The sequence below is a fragment of the Tauraco erythrolophus genome, unplaced genomic scaffold (genome assembly GCF_009769465.1).
Source record: "Tauraco erythrolophus isolate bTauEry1 unplaced genomic scaffold, bTauEry1.pri scaffold_47_arrow_ctg1, whole genome shotgun sequence".
Lineage (NCBI taxonomy): Eukaryota > Metazoa > Chordata > Aves > Musophagiformes > Musophagidae > Tauraco > Tauraco erythrolophus.
The window spans coordinates 351,326-371,717 of record NW_028238616.1 but is presented as its reverse complement, the minus strand read 5'-3'; the positions used below and the strand labels follow the sequence as shown (position 1 = coordinate 371,717).

Genomic DNA, 20,392 nt, shown 5'->3' with positions numbered 1-20,392 from the left:
GCCTAACATCATATAGGGTAAATAAGGCAATAAATTATGAATGTCGGGTAACATGTATGTGAGCATAATAAACAGCATTCCAGCCAGCAACATCGTTATCTCAACCCCTTCGGGCCCCATGTTGGACGCCAATTAAGACTGTCGTGTAGCTGTTAAAAAGAAGAGCTAACCTGGTCCCAGCTAAAACTGGGACAACGTCGTCTACCTGGACTTATCCAAAGCATTTGACACTGTCCCACACGGCATCCTTGTCTCTAAATTGGAAAGACGTGGTTTTGATGGATGGACCACTGGGTGGATAAGGAATTGGCTGGATGGTCGCACTCAAAGAGTTGTGGTCAACGGTTCAATGTCCAAGTGGAGGCCAGTGAGGAGTGGTGTTCCTCAGGGGTCAGTACTGGGACCAGTGCTATTTAACATCTTTGTTGGAGACATGGACTGTGGGATCGAGTGCACCCTCAGCAAGTTTGCAGATGACACCAAGCTGGGTGGTGTGGTGGACACGCTGGAGGGAAGGGATGCCATCCAGAGGGACCTTGACAGTCTGGAGAGGTGGGCCTGTGAGAACCTCATGAAGTTCAACAAGGCCAAGTGCAAGGGCCTGCACGTGGGTCGGGGCCATCCCAAGCACAAGGACAGGCTGGGCGGAGAATGGATGGAGAGCAGCCCTGAGGAGAAGGACTTGGGAGTGCTGGTGGGTGAGAAACTCACCATGAGCCGGCACCGTGCGCTGGCAGCCCAGAGAGCCACCCGTGTCCTGGGCTGCACCCAGAGCAGCGTGGGCAGCAGGGCGAGGGGGGGATTCTGCCCCTCTGCTCTGCTCTTGTGAGACCCCACCTGGAATACTGTGTTCAGCTCTGGAGTCCCCAGCACAAGAAGGACATGGAGCTACTGGAGCAGGGCCAGAGGAGGCCACGGAGATGATCTGAGGGCTGGAGCACCTCTGCTCTGGAGACAGGCTGAGAGAGTTGGGGCTGTTCAGCCTGGAGAAGAGAAGGCTCCGGGGTGATCTTATTGCAGCCTTCCAGTACCTAAAGGGGGCCTACAGGAAAGCTGGAGAGGGACTTTTTACAAGGGCCTGAAGTGACAGGACAAGGGGCAATGGATTTAAACTGAAAGAGGGCAGATTTAGATTGGATATAAGGAAGAAATTTTTCACTCAGAGGGTGGTGAAGCACTGGCACAGGTTGCCCAGAGAAGCTGTGGCTGCCCCATCCCTGGGAGTGTTCAGGCCAGGCTGGATGGGGCTTTGGGCAACCTGGTGTAGTGGGGGGTGTCCCTGCCCAGGGCAGGGGTGATGGAACTGGATGATCTCTGAGGTCCTTTCCAACCCAAACCATTCCATGATTCTATGATCCATTCTACCCCTCAAATAGGGGGTGAGTTTGTTTAATATTGTCCAGGTTACATTTATGCAGTACGATGAACTAATTCAGTAGTCTAAGAAATACACGTGGAAGTCTATTGGCTTTGAAAGACGCAGAAAAGCATCGAGCTGTTAATTACTGATTATATTAATTATTCTGTTAAGGCCACAAAAATGGTAAATACAAAGAAGACACTTAGAAGAGCACGTAAATTCAAATGTGGAATGTAATGAGAAAGGAGCATTTTCACAGCACTACAGAGACCTTGCACTGAAAAGCAAAAATAGTTCTTTCTGAACACGAATTTCCAAATGCGAGCTACATACCAGACAGTAAAGTTTCCTTTTCTCAGTTAATCACGTCAAAATTTTCAACATTATATGTAAGCAAGTACCTCTTATACAATCAGAAAGCAAAAAGATTCATGAATTATTTGGGATTTAAATCTTCTCAGGATTCAGATGGGCTTTTCGGATGTGTTTGACGAAGCCGAATTCTGCACCTCGAGCAGCATCATGAGTTCTTCTGTGGGATTTTGATTGTGACAGCCTTAACTTCTCTTTATTCCTGAAGGCCATATTCTGCCCTGGATAAAAGAGAACAGAGAGCAATATTTATGCCGATGCTTTTTATATGAGTTATGTCCCGGATGGGACTTTTGGTGGTGCTGTGCAGTTGACCAGATGTGTAATGAGGACATTGGGTGTATTGGACAGGGGGTTGGAACTAGATGATCTTTAAGGTCCCTTCCAACCCTAACCATTCTATGATTCTGTGATTTGGAAGAGGCATTCTGTTAGTACATGACATTCTGTAGTGTAACTCACAATGGTACTATCACCCCAAGAATTATACTGGGAATTTTATTCTGGGACTCAAGGAAGCCCATTGCGGTTGTTTCACACATATTTCCACCTCTCCTAAAATTGATCACCACATGTTCACAAAACTTTTTTCCATGGCAGACATCTATCTGGTGCTAATTTAGCAGGAATAATTTATTGGTCCACTAATTGTGATTTTGAACCAAGCGTTAGGAAAAACTTCCCTTGCACAAACGGTTAACTCCTTGGAAATGCGCTGTTATTCAGAATATTAACCTTTACGACAACCTGTTACTGTTTTCCTGGCATTTCTAGCAAATAAATCCCCAAAATACTTCTGCAAAAGGCTGTAATTCCAAACTGATGATCTCTCAATTTTTGGCACCCAGCAAATGCAAAACAGTCCTTGATAGTGATGGCCTAAATTATTGTTTTTTTCTTATTTTGACATTTTCTGAGAGTCTCAGTGTTGGCATAAAAATATTTCCTTTGAAGTCAGTCAGAGCTTTGCCATAAGGAAGAGACTGAGTTCAGTGATGAGCAAACACGAAAACCCCAGCCTTTATCTCTTAAAAAAAATATGAAAAAAAGAGAAAAAGCAGCTCTGAAGCCCTTCACCTGCACATGTATTTTTAATTACTTCCATTATTCGTTAAAAGCACTAACTCTTAATGCCTTCTGTATACTCCACTTCCAGTTTTGGAAAAGACCAAAGGTGCAAAGTCTACAGAGGACCATTTTTGTCGTAACCTTTCCAGGAGCTGAAACATACTGTAAAAACATTGTTGTCACAAGACTTGTAAAATAAGAACTCTTCTTTAAATCAGGGACTTTGAAATGTATTTTAAACACCCAGCACTATAAGGGGATTCCACAAACATCTGCATCTTCACGCAAATGACACTTTCTATATTTATGCAAAAGCTGTAAACTGTAAACACGGCTGTCACGGAATGACACAGTATCCGACCAGTAAAGGTCAGTTCAATAAAAGTCAGGAGCAATTTGACCAGTCTACCAGTTTCACCTTGTACCCAACCCGCCTGCCCACCCTGGGCAGCCCGCTGAGTTGGAGGGTGTTTGCCTGACCTGTGCAGGGACCTCGCTGGCAGTGCAATGGGTCATCCTCCCTTATATTAAAGTTTCCGGAAACTTATATTAAACCAACAAATTTCAATACTGATGCTCATGACAGGACACAGATTCGAAGACAGCCGGTGACAGGGACTGACTGCAAAAACAGATTTGATTTAGAACAATATAAACCAGAACTGACCAGTGATAACACTAAATAGCTGCAAGGTGTCAGTCAGTAAATGCGCAGAACTCAGAGCTCTCGCCCAACAGGTGTCCCTTGACAGAAAAGCAGAAAGCTTTCATTTTTGGACACCCATTTTCACTCCATCTGTTGTTCCACTGATGGAGGCGTTAGGTAGTCGCAGATGCCATCCCGATTCATGAGTTTTAGCAAATTTCTTAACTAGGTCATTTGTTCTTTCAACAATGCCATTGGCTTGGGTACCAGCGAATTCCCTCTTCCTTGGCCCAGTCTTGGACCACAGTAGCTGTGACGTGTGTCCTGTTGTCGCTTTGGATTTCTTCGGGAAGAGGGAGGGTGCTGAACCATTGCTTTAGCCTGTGAGCTGTATTTTCTCCAGTAGCAGCTGCAACCTCTGTGGCCATGGTGATTCCTGAAACAACTTCCACTCCCACCAGGATGTATTTTTTACCCCCTGAGGGTTGCAGTGGACCTACATGACCAACCTGCCAAGTGTGCCACCGTGTTTTTCGGTCACCACCATGCCAAGGAGGTGCTTTGCCTGGATGGCCTTTGCTGAGAGCGGCACTGTGAGCGTGCAGTTACCCCTCGCTCACATCGTTCTGTCGGTATGGGCCACCCTCGGGCTGTGCCTTCTCGGAACGGATCGGCTCGTCCCGTGTGACCTCGCTGCAGTGCAGCCACTCCAGTCACCGTTCCCATTCACCACCATCACCCACAACATCAATTTTGTGCAGCCGCGTGAGGCTGTCGGCTTGTTGATGGAACTGGGCAGCAGCAGAGGCTGACGGATCGTGCCCTTGCACCCACCAACACGCAGGACTCTTTGTTCTCCTACTTCCAGAATCGCTTCCAGCTTTCGGTTTGCCAGACTGGAGCCCCATTTACTTGCCAGTCCCTTGTTGCCCAGTGGCCGATCCATTCGGTGGCTCCTTGGAAAACTGCAGATGGGTCGGTGTAGATGTAGCCAGCACCCTCCTGTGCAGCTAACAGGGCTGCTCCAAGTTCCCCTGCCTGTGCACTTCCCTTTCCTGTCTCACTTCCCTTTTTCCCAGGGCACTTCCAGCACTCCTGCTCCATCCTGCCGGTCACTGTTCTGTCGGTGGGATGACGGCTCTGCAAACCCCGCTCCCGTTGCATCACTGTCCTCCTTTAGAGGAGGTGCCTCCTGGGTCGGGGACGGTTTGCTAGGCAGGGTTTGGAACAGGGAATTACTGTCAGGCTCTTCTTGTAACTTGGATGCTTTAATGTTGCCTTCTTTAATTGGAGGATCTCGTTAATTCCTTCCAGACGGGCACACCGTATGCCAGCAGCGGGTTCCTGGGCAATGCCAGCAGGTGGTGCCGTGCCTTCATGGACCATGTCTAAGAGACGGAAAGGTCCCCGAATGATCACACTTTGTTCTTTAGCTGCTCTTCCCGCCTCACTGCTCGCCCCAGGGACAACAGGCCTTTCTGGAGAACTGAGTGTCTGGTTCCAGTATCGTTAAAGGACTGGGAGCTGAACTCCAGTGGTCTGTCTGGCCCGTCTGGTCCCTTTTGCCACAGATTACAGTGGGAACCGTGTTCCCTGAACCCCCGCTCTACATGAACAGGGGCCGTCGGGTGGACGGGACCGAGCTGTTGGAATAATCTCAGTTCCTTTATCAGGATCTCTAACGCATCTCCATGCTGGTTGGCCCAGTCCCACGATTTGCCTTTTTTGAGCAAGTCCTACAGGGGACGAGCAACCATGGAAAACCCAGGGATGTGTTTACGCCAGTAACTTAAGGCTCCCAGGAGTTTCTTTTTGTTGGAAGGATCTTGTCCATGCTCTATTTTTTCCAGAGTGTCCGGAGGGACAGAAGCAGCTCCTTTAATCCACCAGACTCCTAGAAATTTAACTTCTTGGGCTGGTCCCTGGCATTTAGACGGGGGGTTCCAAACCCAAGGCTGTCAGTTTTTCTTGGATGATGCCCATGGTCTGTTCAACTGCTTCTGCGCCCTCACCGCCCATCAGCACATCATCAATATATTGATCTACTGTGGTATCTGGCGGAGCAGGGATTTTTGCCAAAACTTTTGCCAAAGCATTATGAGCAATAGTAGGAGAATGTTCATACCCTTGAGGCAGTCTGTCAAAAGTATATTGTGTTCCCCGCTGAGTGAGGCAAATTGTGCCCTGTCTCCCTCTTCGAGAGGGATCATGGAAAACATATCTTTCATATCTAAAGCTGCCATCCATGAGTGTGATGCTCCTTGAATTCGAGTCACTAATTCTGCAGTGTTTGGTACGGCTGCTGTTAGAGGCACAGTGTTGGCATTCAATTGCCTGCAATCGATGGTGAGCCTCCGTTGTCCGTTTGGCTTTTTAACCGGCCAGACCGGAGAATTGTCGGGGGAGTGAGTGCGAGTAATTATACCTCACTCCTCGAGATCTTTTACCACCCCGTCAATTCCTGCCTGTGCTGCAGCTGGCAGAGGCTATTGTTTTGTGCCTGTGACTCGAGGTGGGGGCAGGGGAATAGACACTTCTAACAGTTTTAGTTTTACAAAATCAGAATTAACCCACGCCTGATTCCTGTCACTTCGTCCTGCAAAACCCCACAAGGAATCATCAGGTAGTTTCCATGTCCTCCCGTATAGCAAATCAAAGCCTGATACATTAATATACGCCGCGCCGACTAGTACTTCAGCCCGGGTTAATTTTTGCTCCCCTGGAAGCCACAGGGTTATTTTTGCTGTTGGCCATTCTTGTACAACGCCTCCAATTCCTACAACTTTCACTTTGCATTGACTGGGTTTTATGCCTAAATCCTCATCTGTTTCCTCAGTTATTACAGACACTTGAGCACCTGTATCAACAAGGAAATCTGCATAAATGTTCCTTGGTCCCATTGGGACAGATGCGATGGGTTCAGAATGTCTGTTAAAGAGCCCCTGTGTGACGAGTCTCTGCCGGGCAGGTGGCTCACTGCCCTCCCCGGGGATGCACGTTTTTTGGCTGCAATTCTGACAGATCGATAGGTCCTGCTTTGGTGCGGAAGGCACATGTACATTTCGGGGTGGGGGCCTATCATGTGGTTGCCTTTCACCACTATTACCATTCTTTACTGCAGTTAAAGATTGAATTAATTTGCGGAGATCATTAATGTTAGCACCATGTAGCCAATACTGAGGTACTTCCAACTCTCAAGCTCGATGCCATAAATGAACTCGTTCTTTATTATTTGGGAATTTTTCCTCAAATTTATTATTTTGGAATTTTTTCTCAAATTTAGGTTGTGGAGCGTTAAGTTGACAGACTTGACGTGTACGATCTGTCGTTTTTCCTGGAGGCACATCAACCCAGCCCACTCGGTGCCCGTAATTAGCTACGTCTTGTACAAATTCGCTCCAGGTAGTTACGGGAGCTGGCTGTTGCCCACGCTGACCGTTTGCATTTCTCTCCATAGTAGTTGGCAAACGATCCTGTATGTTTGCTACATACATTTTTGGACTATCAGGGAGACCACGAATTAGGGGTGTTAATCGTGTCGGATCGATGGGAGCTGACATCGGGGATTTTATTGTCGGATCTCTCTCATGCACTGCTTGCATGCATGCCGCCTTTGGCACTGATGAAACTAAATCAGAGAACCCCTTGGCAGTAATTCCCAGCGGATCGCCTCTCTCCTGAAGATCTATACCACCTGCCCAGTATGCTGCTCGTGCGGTTAAGGAATAATAATGATCTCCAGGTGTAGTGGTTAAAAACACACCAGGACCCCAAAAACCTCCTGCTTCCTCCTCGCTTAGTAAAACCCGATCTCCTCCGGTAAGGGAGACTCGCCACACGTATTCAGTTTCTGACACATCTGGGCATCTGGAGTGTTTCTCTTGTAATTTCATTAACTCAGCAGGGGACCAGGGAACTATTCGCACAGTGGTGTGAACCTCTTCATCATCCTCAACAGAAGTTTCGGTCTTAACTAATGGTCTTAAAGGAAGTGGCTGAGAGTTGGGATTGGGCGTCCCCATGAATTCATTATCATCATCATCGTCATACCAAATGTCCCCATCCCAAGTCTCAGGGTCCGTACAATGTACCGATTTACAGATATGCCTGACCGAAACAGAGGACTGTTTTTCCAACAACTCTCTCTCTCTGCGCTGTGCTGCAGTGAGCAGAGCTTTAAGATGATCCACTTCTGATTTAAGATGGTTATTCTCAACTCCCAATTTCTCTGTTGTCTCTCTCTCAAAGGCTAGTACTGATTCCAACGTCTCATTTTCTGATTTTAAAGCAGTATACTCTACATCTGCAATTTGTTTAGAGGAGACAGAGGGATCTCTAGCCTCTTCTTGTGCACAAGATAAACAGGCTTCAAGCACCACACAAATAACTCCTTTACCTATTTCAAATTGCTGCTCAACCTGACATTTCTCAATGCGTTCCACCACTTTCTCTTCATCCTTCTAATACTTTTGAGCCCACACCTTCCCAGCTTGAGAAGGGGCACATTGATGTTTTTGCAGCAGTTTATCCATGGCTATCCTGCCGACTACACCAATTTTACTGTCATGGAATGACACAGTATCCGACCAGTAAAGGTCAGTTCAAAAAAAGTTAGGAGCAATTTGACCAGTCTACCAGTTTCCCAAGACAGACAAGACCCTTGTACCCAACCCGCCTGCCCACCCTGGGCAGCCCGCTGAGTTGGAGGGTGTTTGCCTGACCTGTGCAGGGACCTCGCTGGCAGTGCAATGGGTCATCCTCCCTTATATTAAAGTTTCCGGAAACTTATATTAAACCAACAAATTTCAATACTGATGCTCATGACAGGACACAGATTCGAAGACAGCCGGTGACAGGGACTGACTGCAAAAACAGATTTGATTTAGAACAATATAAACCAGAACTGACCAGTGATAACACTAAATAGCTGCAAGGTGTCAGTCAGTAAATGCGCAGAACTCAGAGCTCTCGCCCAACAGGCGTCCCTATTGGGGGGGAAGAGAGGTCCAGCCTGTCAACTGATCCCAGATGTTCCGATGGAGGGGCTTCTCCCTAACATCCCCCGTCTCTTTAACCATTTTACACTACTTCGTTACTTTCAGGTGGAGCTTGAGAGACTCTAGTCATACATATTACAATGACATGATAATGAGCAAAGTTCAGCTTCAGGGCACGATCCCACCATTGTTGTTGAGGAGGCAGTTGGGATCCATCTTTCTTGACAGCAGCTGTGCTGTTATCTTCTGATAACAGGGACGAGCCGTGGTACCTCTACACCCCCCTCCTCCCCATTTCAGGGATATCGCACGTTCCACCCGGCCAGATGCAGGCCTTACCCATTTCCCGGCACTCCGTTTCTTGGAACAGCAATGCTCTATCACCTCAAAGCTGCTCTAATATTACTGCTCATTGTTTAAGATGTGAGCTGAACTTTGGGGGACAATATTCTCCCATTCCCCCAATTTCTGTTATTTTTCCACAACAACGATCAGTTTTGCATATCAGCGGACTTCAAGCTGCGAAAAATGGTCAATTTGAAAAAATCTACATCCAAGTAATTTTCTTATTTGTGTTCTAGGAGGATTCTTTGCTTGACATTGTCTCTTGCAACACAGAGTTTTTAAATATTATATAGACTAATTTGACAAAGTCTCAAACTGTGCATCCTAGTTACTAATATTTAAAGTTGAGGTTTGGAATTTAATTTTGTAGATATTTTGTAGTATCAACATATTTTAAAGTATTTACCTACAATTCTCATGCCTTCTCTGACATCTTAAATCCTCCAAAGGGACACTGAGGAGACACTACACTATAACAGTTAACAGTGGAAGAACAGGAAAATTAGCTTTAACGGTGCCAAACAACTTTTCACTTCTGAAAAATCAGTGGTTTGCTGTAAAAAGCATATGGTGATTTCACAAACTATATCTGAGTAATATATTTGCAAAAATACGTGTAGTTCGGTGTTCTAACACTTGTCAGGGGTCTTCGAGTAATGTTACAGTCATGTCTTTCTCTGGTAGTTACGATAAAACTCCATCCTAACCAGTGCATAAGCCCTTGAACCAAAGACCAGTCACAGCTCCGTCTTCTGCAGGTACATTCCCAACAGATAAATTCAGGAGCACTTCAGCATATATTTAGGGAGTTTTGTTTGGTTCTACTCAACATTAAATCATATTCTGTAACGTGGTTGAGAACAAAAATACAATCATAGAATCATGGAATGGTTTATGTTGGAAGGGACCTCAAAGATCACCCAGTTCCAACCCCCCTGCCATGGGCAGGGACACCCCCCACTACACCACGTTGCCCAAAGCCTCATCCAGTCTGGCCTGGCACACTGCCAGGGATGGGGCAGCCACAGCTTCTCTGGGCAACTTGTTCCACTGCCTCACCACCCTCTGAGTGAAAAATTTCTTCCTTAGATCCCATCGAAATCTCCCCTCTTCCAGTTCAAAGCCATCGCCCCGTGTCCTGTCACTCCACACCATGTCCAAAGCCCCTCTCCAGCTTTCCTGTAGCCCCGTCAGGCACTGGGAGGTGCTGGAAGGTCTCCCCAGAGCCTTCTCTTCTCCAGGCTGAACAGCCCCAACTCTCTCAGCCTGTCTCCAGAGCAGAGGTGCTCCAGCCCTTGGATTGTCTTTGTGGCCTCCTCCGGTCCCACTCCAACAGCTCCATGTCCTTCTTGTGTTGGGGACTCCAGAGCTGAACGCAGTATTCCAGGTGGGGTCTCAGAAGAGCAGAGCAGAGGGGCAGAATCCTCCACCTCGACGTGCTGCCCGCGCTGCTCTGGGTGCAGCCCAGGGCACGGTTGGCTCTCTGGGCTGCCAGCGCACGGTGCCGGCTCATGGTGAGCTTCTCACCCACCAGCACTCCCAAGTCCTTCTCCTCAGGGCTGCTCTCCATCCATTCTCCGCCCAGCCTGTCCTTGTGCTTGGGATGGCCCCGACCCACGTGCAGGCCCTTGCACTTGGCCTTGTTGAACTTCATGAGGTTCACACAGGCCCACCTCTCCAGCCTGTCAAGGTCCCTCTGGATGGCATCCCTTCCCTCCAGCGTGTCCACCACACCACCCAGCTTGGTGTCATCTGCAAACTTGCTGAGGGTGCACTCGATCCCACTGCCCATGTCGCCAACAAAGATGTTAAATAGCACTGGTCCCAGTACTGACCCCTGAGGAACACCACTCGTCACTGGCCTCCACGTGGACATTGAACCGTTGACCACAACTCTTTTGAGTGCGACCATCCAGCCAATTCCTTATCCAGGAGTTGCTGGACGTTCTCAACTTTGGAGCCGGGCTTTTGCGCGAGTGAGAAAGTGAAGGGAGTGTTGGGTGAGCAGGGAAAGGGCAGAGCCCCAGTGTTCTTGCTGTAGCGAGGAGGCCACAAAACGTGGCTTGGACCCTCCAAATTATGAGCTTGATCCTAAAAGTGCCACTTTGGAGCCTAAAAATGAGTCTTCAGCAGTAAAACTGTGCCTTTGGACTCCGGAAAGGAGATTTTTTCCAACTAAAACTGAGCCTTTGCACCATAAAGTGGATGCTTTGGAGCATAAAACGAGGCTTTGGGAGTTAGAAGCTAAGGCTCTGAGAAATCAAACGCGGCTTTGAACACCAGAAATGGAGCTTTGGACCCTAAACCGAGGCTTTGTGTGCTAAAAATGAGGGTTGAGCTGTCCTGCAGGCAGCAGGAGAGGGCAGGAACGATGCTGCCAGCTCTGCGTGCTCAGGGCACCCCCCGCATGAACAACACCATGGCACTGGGGGTTACTGGGGGTTGGCTGATGCAAATTTAGTGAGAGCTTCACCTCTCCCTGGCTTTCCAGGGCCAGCAGCAGCACAGCAGCCTGCTCCATGCCGATGCTGGCCGCGTCCTTTCAGAAGTCATAATCTGCACGGTCTGGGTTGCCAGTGAACGGACCGAGGGCTCGTCATCTTCCTCCAAGGGCCTGAGGGCTGCACCAGAAAGAGACAGAGCAGAGATGAAACGCCCCGTGCCCACACGGCCACCCAGACGTCCCCTCCAGAGCACGCCAGCCCCAGTCGCATCCGTCCCCGGCCCTGGAGATGCTCCCCTGTCCCTGCAGCATCTCCCTGCACGGCGACACCCCTCCCAGCTCCGTTCCCAGCCCCACCAGCACGGCCCCACTCACCGTCGCGGATGGCACTCAGCTTCTCCGTGCTGGGGTCCTTCAGGTGCCGTGCAGCAAGTCCTGGGCACAGAGCTCCCGTCAGACCCCCCGCTCCCCCCCAGCAGCACAGCCCCCAGCCCGGCCGGCACGGCTGCACGCCCTCCTCCCCCTCGGCAGGGAGGAAGGAGAGGGCCCGAGGCAGGAAGGGACCGGGCAAGGCTGCCGGGGGCACACTCGTGCGGGCAGGGGCGGAGGGGGAGGCACAGAGCCCCCGTCTGCCCAGGCCCTGCACGGGGCAGCCGGGGCTCCGGCAGCCGCAGGGCTGCTCCTCGCTGCCGGCGCAGCGGCCGGAGCAGGGCCGGGCTGCCCAAAGAGGCATCCCAGGGGCTGGGCTCACCCATGAACCTGACGGCCTCCTCTCGCACGGCGACCTGAGCGTCCTCCAAGAACGGCTCGGTCTGATGCAGGTATTCTTCCGCCCTGCCGCCGCCCTGCGTGAGCTGGAGAGGGCACAATGGCGCGGGGCTGGCACAGACCCTTCCCAGTCGGCCAGACCAGACCCTCCTCCCAGCGCCCCCGGGCCCTGGGGCTTGGGGATCGTCCTCACCAAACACTCTCCAATCATCTGGGACTGCCCCATCTCGATCAGGTACTGGAGCTGTTTCTTGCCCAGGAGTTCCGCAGCGGCTAGGAGGGCATCCCTGGCGACCTGCAGAGCAGCAGAGATCGGGACGTGTCACCACAGCCCTAGGAAGGAGACCTGGTGTCCCCTTCCTCCGGGCAAGGCTCCGAGCAGCTCCCAGCCCGTTACGGCACGAGGCGGTGGAAGACCGAGCCGGAGCTCGATCCAATGCCCAGGGCAGAGACACGGGGCAGCCACCCCCTCGGGTGTCTCCCACTGGTGGCCAGAGATCCTCGAGAGCTGCGGAGCTGCTGCCAGGGCCAGGAGCAGACCGAAGGGCGAAGGAGATGCAGGCCCACGGCTGTAGTGCCAGAGACACCGGGGCAGGACGGCACCAGCAGCACCTCCCATGGGCTTCCCCCAGCAGAACGCTCGGCTCCCCGGCCAGGGCTGCCCCAGCGCCTCCATGGCCAGGCTTTGCGTGGGCAGAGCTGTGATCCCGGGATGCAGAGCCAGGCTGCCACCGACTGCATGTCCTTCCCAGCGCTCCCAGTGCCCCAGGCTGGGCAACCAGCTGGCTCTCCACCCCTGCAGGCACTGCCCCTCTCTGCAGAGGCCAAGGTCACTGGCCCTACGCCAGGGCACCTCAGCCAGCGGGGTTCTGCTCCTGCGCCCATCCTGCCCTTCGGGAGCTGGGACGTACCCTGGCCCAAGCATCCGGGAGTCTCTTGGGCACAGCCCTGGGGCACAGGGGTCGGGGCTCAAAGCCCTGGCCTGCAGCACCTGCAGGGACAGCTGGGAAGCCTGTCGAGACCCGCACGTTTGGCGGCCACGGGCTGCAGCCGAGCCCTGCAGGAGCAGGGAGGGCAGGTGCTGGAAATGCCCGTGCCGGCGTCTCTGCCCCTGCTCGCACCAGCGCTGCAGGGACCTTCCTCTGGGTGTGCTGGAGGAGGGCTGCGCGGGGGGAGCGGGGATGGGAGCCCCAGCTCCCCGCCCAGCTCTGCAGCAGGAGGCACGGGGGGCGGAGGAAGGCGGTGGTGGGCTGGTGCAGGGAAGGAGGGGAGCTCTGCCCTCTCCGCAGTGACTCGGGCAGCGGGACTCCGACGGGGGCATATTCCTCCACTCCGACTGCCATCAGTCGCCCCCGATGCCCAGACCACCCCTGCGGTGTCAGCACGCCCTTCCCCGCGCCACTGCTCGGGTCTGAAATCCGTACCTCGGCCACGCTCCCGGTCTGGTCGTGCATGCGGAACGAGAGCGGGAGCAAGCCCTGCTGCACGTTCTTCCTCAGCTGCCTCTTGTGTCTCCACGTCACCCTCCGCGTCGCGTCTCCGAAGAGGCGGATGGAGAGCTCCCGCACCTGGCTGGACTTCTGGGAGGGAGGAGAACAGGGGGACGTCAGCGACGGCCGCTCCCTGCCCGTGCCGAGCCAGGGTGTCAGCGTGGCTGCCGGCGGGGCGAAGATGCTCCGGAGTCGGGTCCGGAACACGGGAGCTGAGGAGCAGATCTGCAGCAGAGGAACAGCCCCGCGCCCGGGAAAGGCCACGCACGAGGTTTCCATCGGGTGGTGCCTCTGCCTCCGAGCGCTCCCGTAGGCAGCAGGAGAGGGCAGGAACGATGCTGCCAGCTCTGCGTGCTCAGGGCACCCCCCGCATGAACAACACCATGGCACTGGGGGTTACTGGGGGTTGGCTGATGCAAATTTAGTGAGAGCTTCACCTCTCCCTGGCTTTCCAGGGCCAGCAGCAGCACAGCAGCCTGCTCCATGCCGATGCTGGCCGCGTCCTTTCAGAAGTCATAATCTGCACGGTCTGGGTTGCCAGTGAACGGACCGAGGGCTCGTCATCTTCCTCCAAGGGCCTGAGGGCTGCACCAGAAAGAGACAGAGCAGAGATGAAACGCCCCGTGCCCACACGGCCACCCAGACGTCCCCTGCAGAGCACGCCAGCCCCAGCCGTATCCGTCCCCGGCCCTGGAGATGCTCCCCTGTCCCTGCAGCATCTCCCTGCACGGCGACACCCCTCCCAGCTCCGTTCCCAGCCCCACCAGCACGGCCCCACTCACCGTCGCGGATGGCACTCAGCTTCTCCGTGCTGGGGTCCTTCAGGTGCCGTGCAGCAAGTCCTGGGCACAGAGCTCCCGTCAGACCCCCCGCTCCCCCCCAGCAGCACAGCCCCCAGCCCGGCCGGCACGGCTGCACGCCCTCCTCCCCCTCGGCAGGGAGGAAGGAGAGGGCCCGAGGCAGGAAGGGACCGGGCAAGGCTGCCGGGGGCACACTCGTGCGGGCAGGGGCGGAGGGGGAGGCACAGAGCTCCCGTCTGCCCAGGCCCTGCACGGGGCAGCCGGGGCTCCGGCAGCCGCAGGGCTGCTCCTCGCTGCCGGCGCAGCGGCCGGAGCAGGGCCGGGCTGCCCAAAGAGGCATCCCAGGGGCTGGGCTCACCCATGAACCTGACGGCCTCCTCTCGCACGGCGACCTGAGCGTCCTCCAAGAACGGCTCGGTCTGATGCAGGTATTCTTCTGCCCTGCCGCCGCCCTGCGTGAGCTGGAGAGGGCACAATGGCGCGGGGCTGGCACAGACCCTTCCCAGTCGGCCAGACCAGACCCTCCTCCCAGCGCCCCCCGGGCCCTGGGGATCGTCCTCACCAAACACTCTCCAATCATCTGGGACTGCCCCATCTCGATCAGGTACTGGAGCTGTTTCTTGCCCAGGAGTTCCGCAGCGGCTAGGAGGGCATCCCTGGCGACCTGCAGAGCAGCAGAGATCGGGACGTGTCACCACAGCCCTAGCAAGGAGACCTGGTGTCCCCTTCCTCCGGGCAAGGCTCCGAGCAGCTCCCAGCCCGTTACGGCACGAGGCGGTGGAAGACCGAGCCGGAGCTCGATCCAATGCCCAGGGCAGAGACACGGGGCAGCCACCCCCTCGGGTGTCTCCCACTGGTGGCCAGAGATCCTCGAGAGCTGCGGAGCTGCTGCCAGGGCCAGGAGCAGACCGAAGGGCGAAGGAGATGCAGGCCCACGGCTGTAGTGCCAGAGACACCGGGGCAGGACGGCACCAGCAGCACCTCCCATGGGCTTCCCCCAGCAGAACGCTCGGCTCCCCGGCCAGGGCTGCCCCAGCGCCTCCATGGCCAGGCTTTGCGTGGGCAGAGTTGATCCCGGGATGCAGAGCCAGGCTGCCACCGACTGCCTTCCCAGCGCTCCCAGTGCCCCAGGCTGGGCAACCAGCTGGCTCTCCACCCCTGCAGGCACTGCCCCTCTCTGCAGAGGCCAAGGTCACTGGCCCTACGCCAGGGCACCTCAGCCAGCGGGGTTCTGCTCCTGCGCCCATCCTGCCCTTCGGGAGCTGGGACGTACCCTGGCCCAAGCATCCGGGAGTCTCTTGGGCACAGCCCTGGGGCACAGGGGTCGGGGCTCAAAGCCCTGGCCTGCAGCACCTGCAGGGACAGCTGGGAAGCCTGTCGAGACCCGCACGTTTGGTGGCCACGGGCTGCAGCCGAGCCCTGCAGGAGCAGGGAGGGCAGGTGCTGGAAATGCCCGTGCCGGCGTCTCTGCCCCTGCTCGCACCAGCGCTGCAGGGACCTTCCTCTGGGTGTGCTGGAGGAGGGCTGCGCGGGGGGAGCGGGGATGGGAGCCCCAGCTCCCCGCCCAGCTCTGCAGCAGGAGGCACGGGGGGCGGAGGAAGGCGGTGGTGGGCTGGTGCAGGGAAGGAGGGGAGCTCTGCCCTCTCCGCAGTGACTCGGGCAGCGGGACTCCGACGGGGGCATATTCCTCCACTCCGACTGCCATCAGTCGCCCCCGGTGCCCAGACCACCCCTGCGGTGTCAGCACGCCCTTCCCCGCACCACTGCTCGGGTCTGAAATCCGTACCTCGGCCACGCTCCCGGTCTGGTCGTGCATGCGGAACGAGAGCGGGAGCAAGCCCTGCTGCACGTTCTTCCTCAGCTGCCTCTTGCGTCTCCACGTCACCCTCCGCGTCGCGTCTCCGAAGAGGCGGATGGAGAGCTCCCGCACCTGGCTGGACTTCTGGGAGGGAGGAGAACAGGGGGACGTCAGCGACGGCCGCTCCCTGCCCGCGCCGAGCCAGGGTGTCAGCGTGGCTGCCGGGGGGTGAAGATGCTCCGGAGTCGGGTCCGGAACACGGGAGCTGAGGAGCAGATCTGCAGCAGAGGAACAGCCCCGCGCCCGGGAAAGGCCACGCACGAGGTTTCCATCGGGTGGTGCCTCTGCCTCCGAGCGCTCCCGTAGCCACCCAGCACTGGCCACCAGCCACGCCAGCGCAGAGCTCCCCAGGGACGGGCTGAGCAGACCAGGCTGGCCCTCGGCAGCGCCTCCGGGGCACACGGCGCCAGCTCAGCCTCAGCCCCCCACCACGGCGCGGCAGCGCGGCTGGGGGAGTGCTGGGCACTCGGAGAGCAGCCCCTGGCCCGCCGGTGCTGTGCCCAGGGGCTGGGCTGGGCCCCAGCACAGGGCTTGGGTCACCCGAAGCATCGAGCGGTCAGGGAGATGCCATGCTGGGCTGCGGAGCCCGGGGGAGCGGAGAGGGGAGTGGGGAGGGGAACAGCGCTGCCCACGTGCTGACCGCAGGGCTGGGCTGGCGGGCAGCTCTCCTGGCAGCACGCCCAGCGCCAGCGCCCGCGCTCCGGCAGCAGCCTTACTTCGGTGAAGAGCGGCAGGAGCTTCTCCACCAGCCGCCGATCGATGCGGCTGGCCACCTCCCTCGTCGTGTGATCCAGCATGTTCCTGACGATGAGCAGGGCCTTCATCTGGATGTCTTCACTGGGACACCGCAGGGTCTCCAAGATGTCTTTCAGCATCACGCTCATTTTTCTTGCCTGCATGAAACACACCGTTTCCGTTCGGCAAAGCGGCCAACGCTTTGTGCTGAGGCACTGGCACAGGGTGCCCAGAGAAGCTGTGGCTGCCCCATCCCTGGCAGTGTTCAAGGCCAGGCTGGATGAGGCTTTGGGCAACCTGGTGTAGTGGAGGGTGTCCCTGTCCATGGCAGGGGGGTTGGAACTGGATGGTCCTTGAGGTCCCTTCCAACCCAAACCATTCCATGATTCTATGAACGGCCACCCTGAGAGCAGAAACGCTCTGGTCACTGAGCTCCAGCCTCCCGTCCGGCTTCCCGGCAGCGGGCACGGGAACGGCTGCAGCAGCCTCCGAGCCAGCGGTGCCCACGGGGGCGCTGACGGGGATGCAGGGAGAGCGAGGGGAGGGAGGGGAGGGGGGAGGAGCAAAGACTCCCTGTCCCTCGCTCAGCCACCCGTTTTTCCAACCAGCCCCAAGCGCAGACGGCTCGGTAACCTTCCATGCCTGGAGAGCTCCCCAGGAAACCATTCCATGGCAGGGAAGGTGTTTGGAGCCGTCCCCCCACCTCCTCACTCCCAGCCAAGGCCCAGCCGCCGTGTGAGCCACTGCCCCAGCCCCAGGCTGCCAACGTGGTGCCACTTGACTGCCCCACTCACCATCTCGGGTCTCTGCGACAGCGTGAGGAGGATGCGGAGCAACAGTGAGAGCATCGGCAGTTTTCGACGGTTCAGACATATCCGGATCTCGTTCACGCCAGCAAAATCCCTTGCTGGAACAGCGCTGGTGGCCGCCAGCTGGAACAAGGACGGCAGTGAGAGACTGGCAGAGCCAGCAGGGCTCCCCACCCCGTGCGGCTTCTGGTTGCCACCGGCAGCTTAGGGCAAGGGCATCGGGGCAGACAGCCCGTCCTAGGGGCAGCTCTGCCGGTGCAGGGCCACCCGGCCCCCGCCGTGCCCTGTGCCTCGCCGCACACCGCACAGCGCCCGCGCTGGCTCCTCCTGCCCTCTGACCGTCGCCAGCCTCTTGTTCTCACGCCTCCGAGGAGCGCCTGGGCAGCGTTTGGGGGCAGATGGGAGGGCAGAGGGCTGTGCCATTCTCCTGGAGAGGCACGCGCAGCCTTGCAGGGACGCCAGGCTGGGGTGGGCACTCACAGCCAGCCGGAGGATGCAGGGGTTCTCCACGATGGCACCGAACAGCTGGCGCAACCGCTGGTCACCGAGGTCCCTGTGCAGCTCCCTCAAGACCTTCTCCAAAGGCTGGGGCAGGGAGAACAACACCTCCAACATGGCCAGGACAGCGCTGCAAGCCAGCGCGCTCCGTCAGCAGGGCTGACATGCCCACCCGCCGTGCCTGGGGTGCCCAGGGGCCCTGCCCACGCAGGCAGCAGAGGGCTGAGGTGGTGTTCCCCGGGGGGCAGGGGGGAGCGTTGGGGGGGGCTCTGGGCTGGCTTGGCCAGCTTTGGCTGCTGCAGCCTGGCCGACCCAGCGGAGCTGGAGAGTGTGGTGGGATGGAGGGTCCGGCTCCTTGGGGAGATCCTGCAGTTGTCCATGGGTCTGGCAGCCCGAGTCTCTGGGCCCCTCTTCCCACACGGAACAAGTCCCCAGGGCTGTCAGGGCTGGTACCTGTCAGGTGGTGGAGCGACCGTCAACAGTCCCGTGACCAGTTCCCTGGGGCATCGGTCGCACAGGAGCAGGAGGAGCGAGTCCATGCTCTGCCGGGCCGGCGCCACGCGGACGTGCTCCAGGTTTCTGTGGATGCCCCTTGTGATCTCTGGCACCTGGAGGGGAGACAGGTAGGACGGTGCCGCTACTGGAGCACAGCCATGTCCCCAGCTGCTGCCACTGGAACTGCTGCCCTTCCCCTCCCTCTCTGCTGGCGTAGGAGAGCTCCAGCTCGGGAGGGAGAGGAGGGAAGAACAAGCCCTGAGAGGGCTCCTGGGTAGGGCAATCCAGCCACGGGCCGCTTACGTCCGCCAGCCAGGAGTCCGGGTCATTCACGGCCTCCTTCAGCACGCCGATGGCCCCCTCTTTGTCAGCAACGCTGGCGTCTGTCATGGCGTCCATGGCTGCGAGGATGGCCTCTGTCTTCTCAGGAGACTCGAGGCATTTTCCAAATGCCTGTGGCCGGAGGGAAGGAAGGGAGGGAAGACGTGTCACACCGAACGCCCTGGTGGGGCTGCCTAGCTGAGCCGTGCGAGCAGCTCTGGCGAGAGATGCCCGGCAGTGCCGGCAGCAGTGCCCGCAGGAACGCTGGGAGCAGGGGCTGCAGTCGCTGCGTGGCAGAGGATGAGATCGGAGGGCCCTCGGGTGAGGGAGGAGGGTTGGGGTCACGGGCACCGCGTGCCCGGGGCGGCAGGAGCCCTCTTGCCGGGGACACTGCGGCCGTGCCGGCCCCGCTGGCTCTGGGTGCCTTTGCTCGCACCGTTGCCCCGCCGGTGCCACGGACAAGAGCCCCAGCGAGGGGGGAGCTCCTCACCTTGGCCATGTTGCTGGCACCGAGCGAAGACGGACAAGAGGTGCTGGCAGCTTCCTGGTCCTCCTGGTGCTCTGGATCACCCTCTGGCTGTTCCCTGGCTGAACGGGAGAAACACAGAACCTTTGCCAAAAAGAACCTTGGCCCGGGAGCAGCGAAGGAGGGAGGAGACGGCCCCAGGCAGGGGAGCAGGTGGTGGGCAGCGGTGTAAAGCAAAGGGTGGCGGGCGATGGGAGCGAGCTGCCAGCGTTCCTCGGGAACAGGAATAGAGAAATACAGGTCCGGAGAAAAATGCAAAGGGATGGAGCTTCCTGCTCCATCCTGGAGGGACCCGCCGGCACGACGGCCAGCCGGACCTGCTCCGCAGTGGCAGGAGGGCCGGGGCCCACCACAGCTCCTCTTACGTCTTTGCTGCAGGAGGAATCTCCACAGGTGGTCAAGAGCATCCCAAGCCGCACGGCTGGTCTCGTTGCAAGAGCTGAGGACGAAGAGACGTCCCAGCAGCCGCCCCAGGAAGGGGGCACACCGATGTGTCCGTCGCGGGCAGGGCTGATCTCCTCCCTTTCCAAGGGGCGCCGGGCCTGGGCGAGGGAGGCAGAACGTCAGAAGGGCTGAGGGGCAGCAGCTTGGGCCACAGCCGTGAGGCCAAGAGCCTGCCTGTGCCAGCTGCCCGGTGAGGCGGAGCTTTGCAGCGCCTTGCCAGCCCCGGCTCCCAGCGCAGCTGGAGCCGGGCAGCATCCCTGCGCCCCTGCCCTGCTCCTGGGGCAGTCCTGCGCTGCGCAGGACCAGGGGCAGAGCTGGCTCCTGGCAGAGAGGAGCACGGGGAAAGGAGGGACCAAGCCCCCCGCTTCAGGGCAGAGCCCTGCCCAGTGCCCCAACCCGTGCCCCAACTCGCCTGCG

General features: G+C 57.0%; 2 protein-coding genes across 2 annotated transcripts; both read right to left on the bottom strand.

Annotated features, from left to right (window-relative positions):
* Window positions 1-1,614: 1,614 nt before the first annotated feature.
* Window positions 1,615-14,720, bottom strand: LOC147525965 (maestro heat-like repeat family member 5). The gene is made up of 9 exons (XM_086630715.1): window positions 14,648-14,720; window positions 14,272-14,331; window positions 13,927-14,074; window positions 13,424-13,579; window positions 12,193-12,294; window positions 11,983-12,085; window positions 11,607-11,666; window positions 11,262-11,409; window positions 1,615-1,953 (listed from the first exon to the last, which is right to left on the bottom strand). The coding sequence occupies exons 3-9, from the start codon at window positions 13,972-13,974 to the stop codon at window positions 1,929-1,931; spliced, it is 642 nt and encodes a 213-aa protein (XP_086486841.1). The 5' UTR covers window positions 13,975-14,074; window positions 14,272-14,331; window positions 14,648-14,720; the 3' UTR covers window positions 1,615-1,928.
* LOC147525964 (uncharacterized) lies at window positions 13,996-20,006 on the bottom strand. The gene is made up of 12 exons (XM_086630711.1): window positions 19,897-20,006; window positions 19,496-19,593; window positions 18,988-19,137; window positions 18,643-18,797; window positions 18,172-18,319; window positions 17,677-17,814; window positions 16,864-17,040; window positions 16,076-16,231; window positions 14,852-14,953; window positions 14,648-14,750; window positions 14,272-14,331; window positions 13,996-14,009 (listed from the first exon to the last, which is right to left on the bottom strand). Exons 2-12 carry the CDS (start codon window positions 19,502-19,504, stop codon window positions 13,996-13,998), a joined length of 1,212 nt encoding a protein of 403 aa, XP_086486837.1. The 5' UTR covers window positions 19,505-19,593; window positions 19,897-20,006.
* Between the last annotated feature and the right edge of the window lie 386 nt (window positions 20,007-20,392).

Bases quoted from the DNA above. Each gene is read 5' to 3' on its own strand.
- LOC147525964 (XM_086630711.1), bottom strand. The intron at 16,232-16,863 runs GTAAGGCTGCTG...CCTCCCTCCCAG, and splicing joins TCCTGCCGCTCTTCACCGAA to AAGTCCAGCCAGGTGCGGGA. The intron at 14,332-14,647 runs GTGAGCCCAGCC...CTCTGTGCCCAG, and splicing joins GGAGGCCGTCAGGTTCATGG to GACTTGCTGCACGGCACCTG.
- LOC147525965 (XM_086630715.1), bottom strand. From the start codon at position 13,974: ATGGAGCAGGCTGCTGTGCTGCTGCTGGCCCTGGAAAGCCAGGGAGAG. The intron at 12,086-12,192 runs GTGAGGACGATC...TGCCCTCTCCAG, and splicing joins AGATGATTGGAGAGTGTTTG to CTCACGCAGGGCGGCGGCAG. The intron at 11,667-11,982 runs GTGAGCCCAGCC...CTCTGTGCCCAG, and splicing joins GGAGGCCGTCAGGTTCATGG to GACTTGCTGCACGGCACCTG.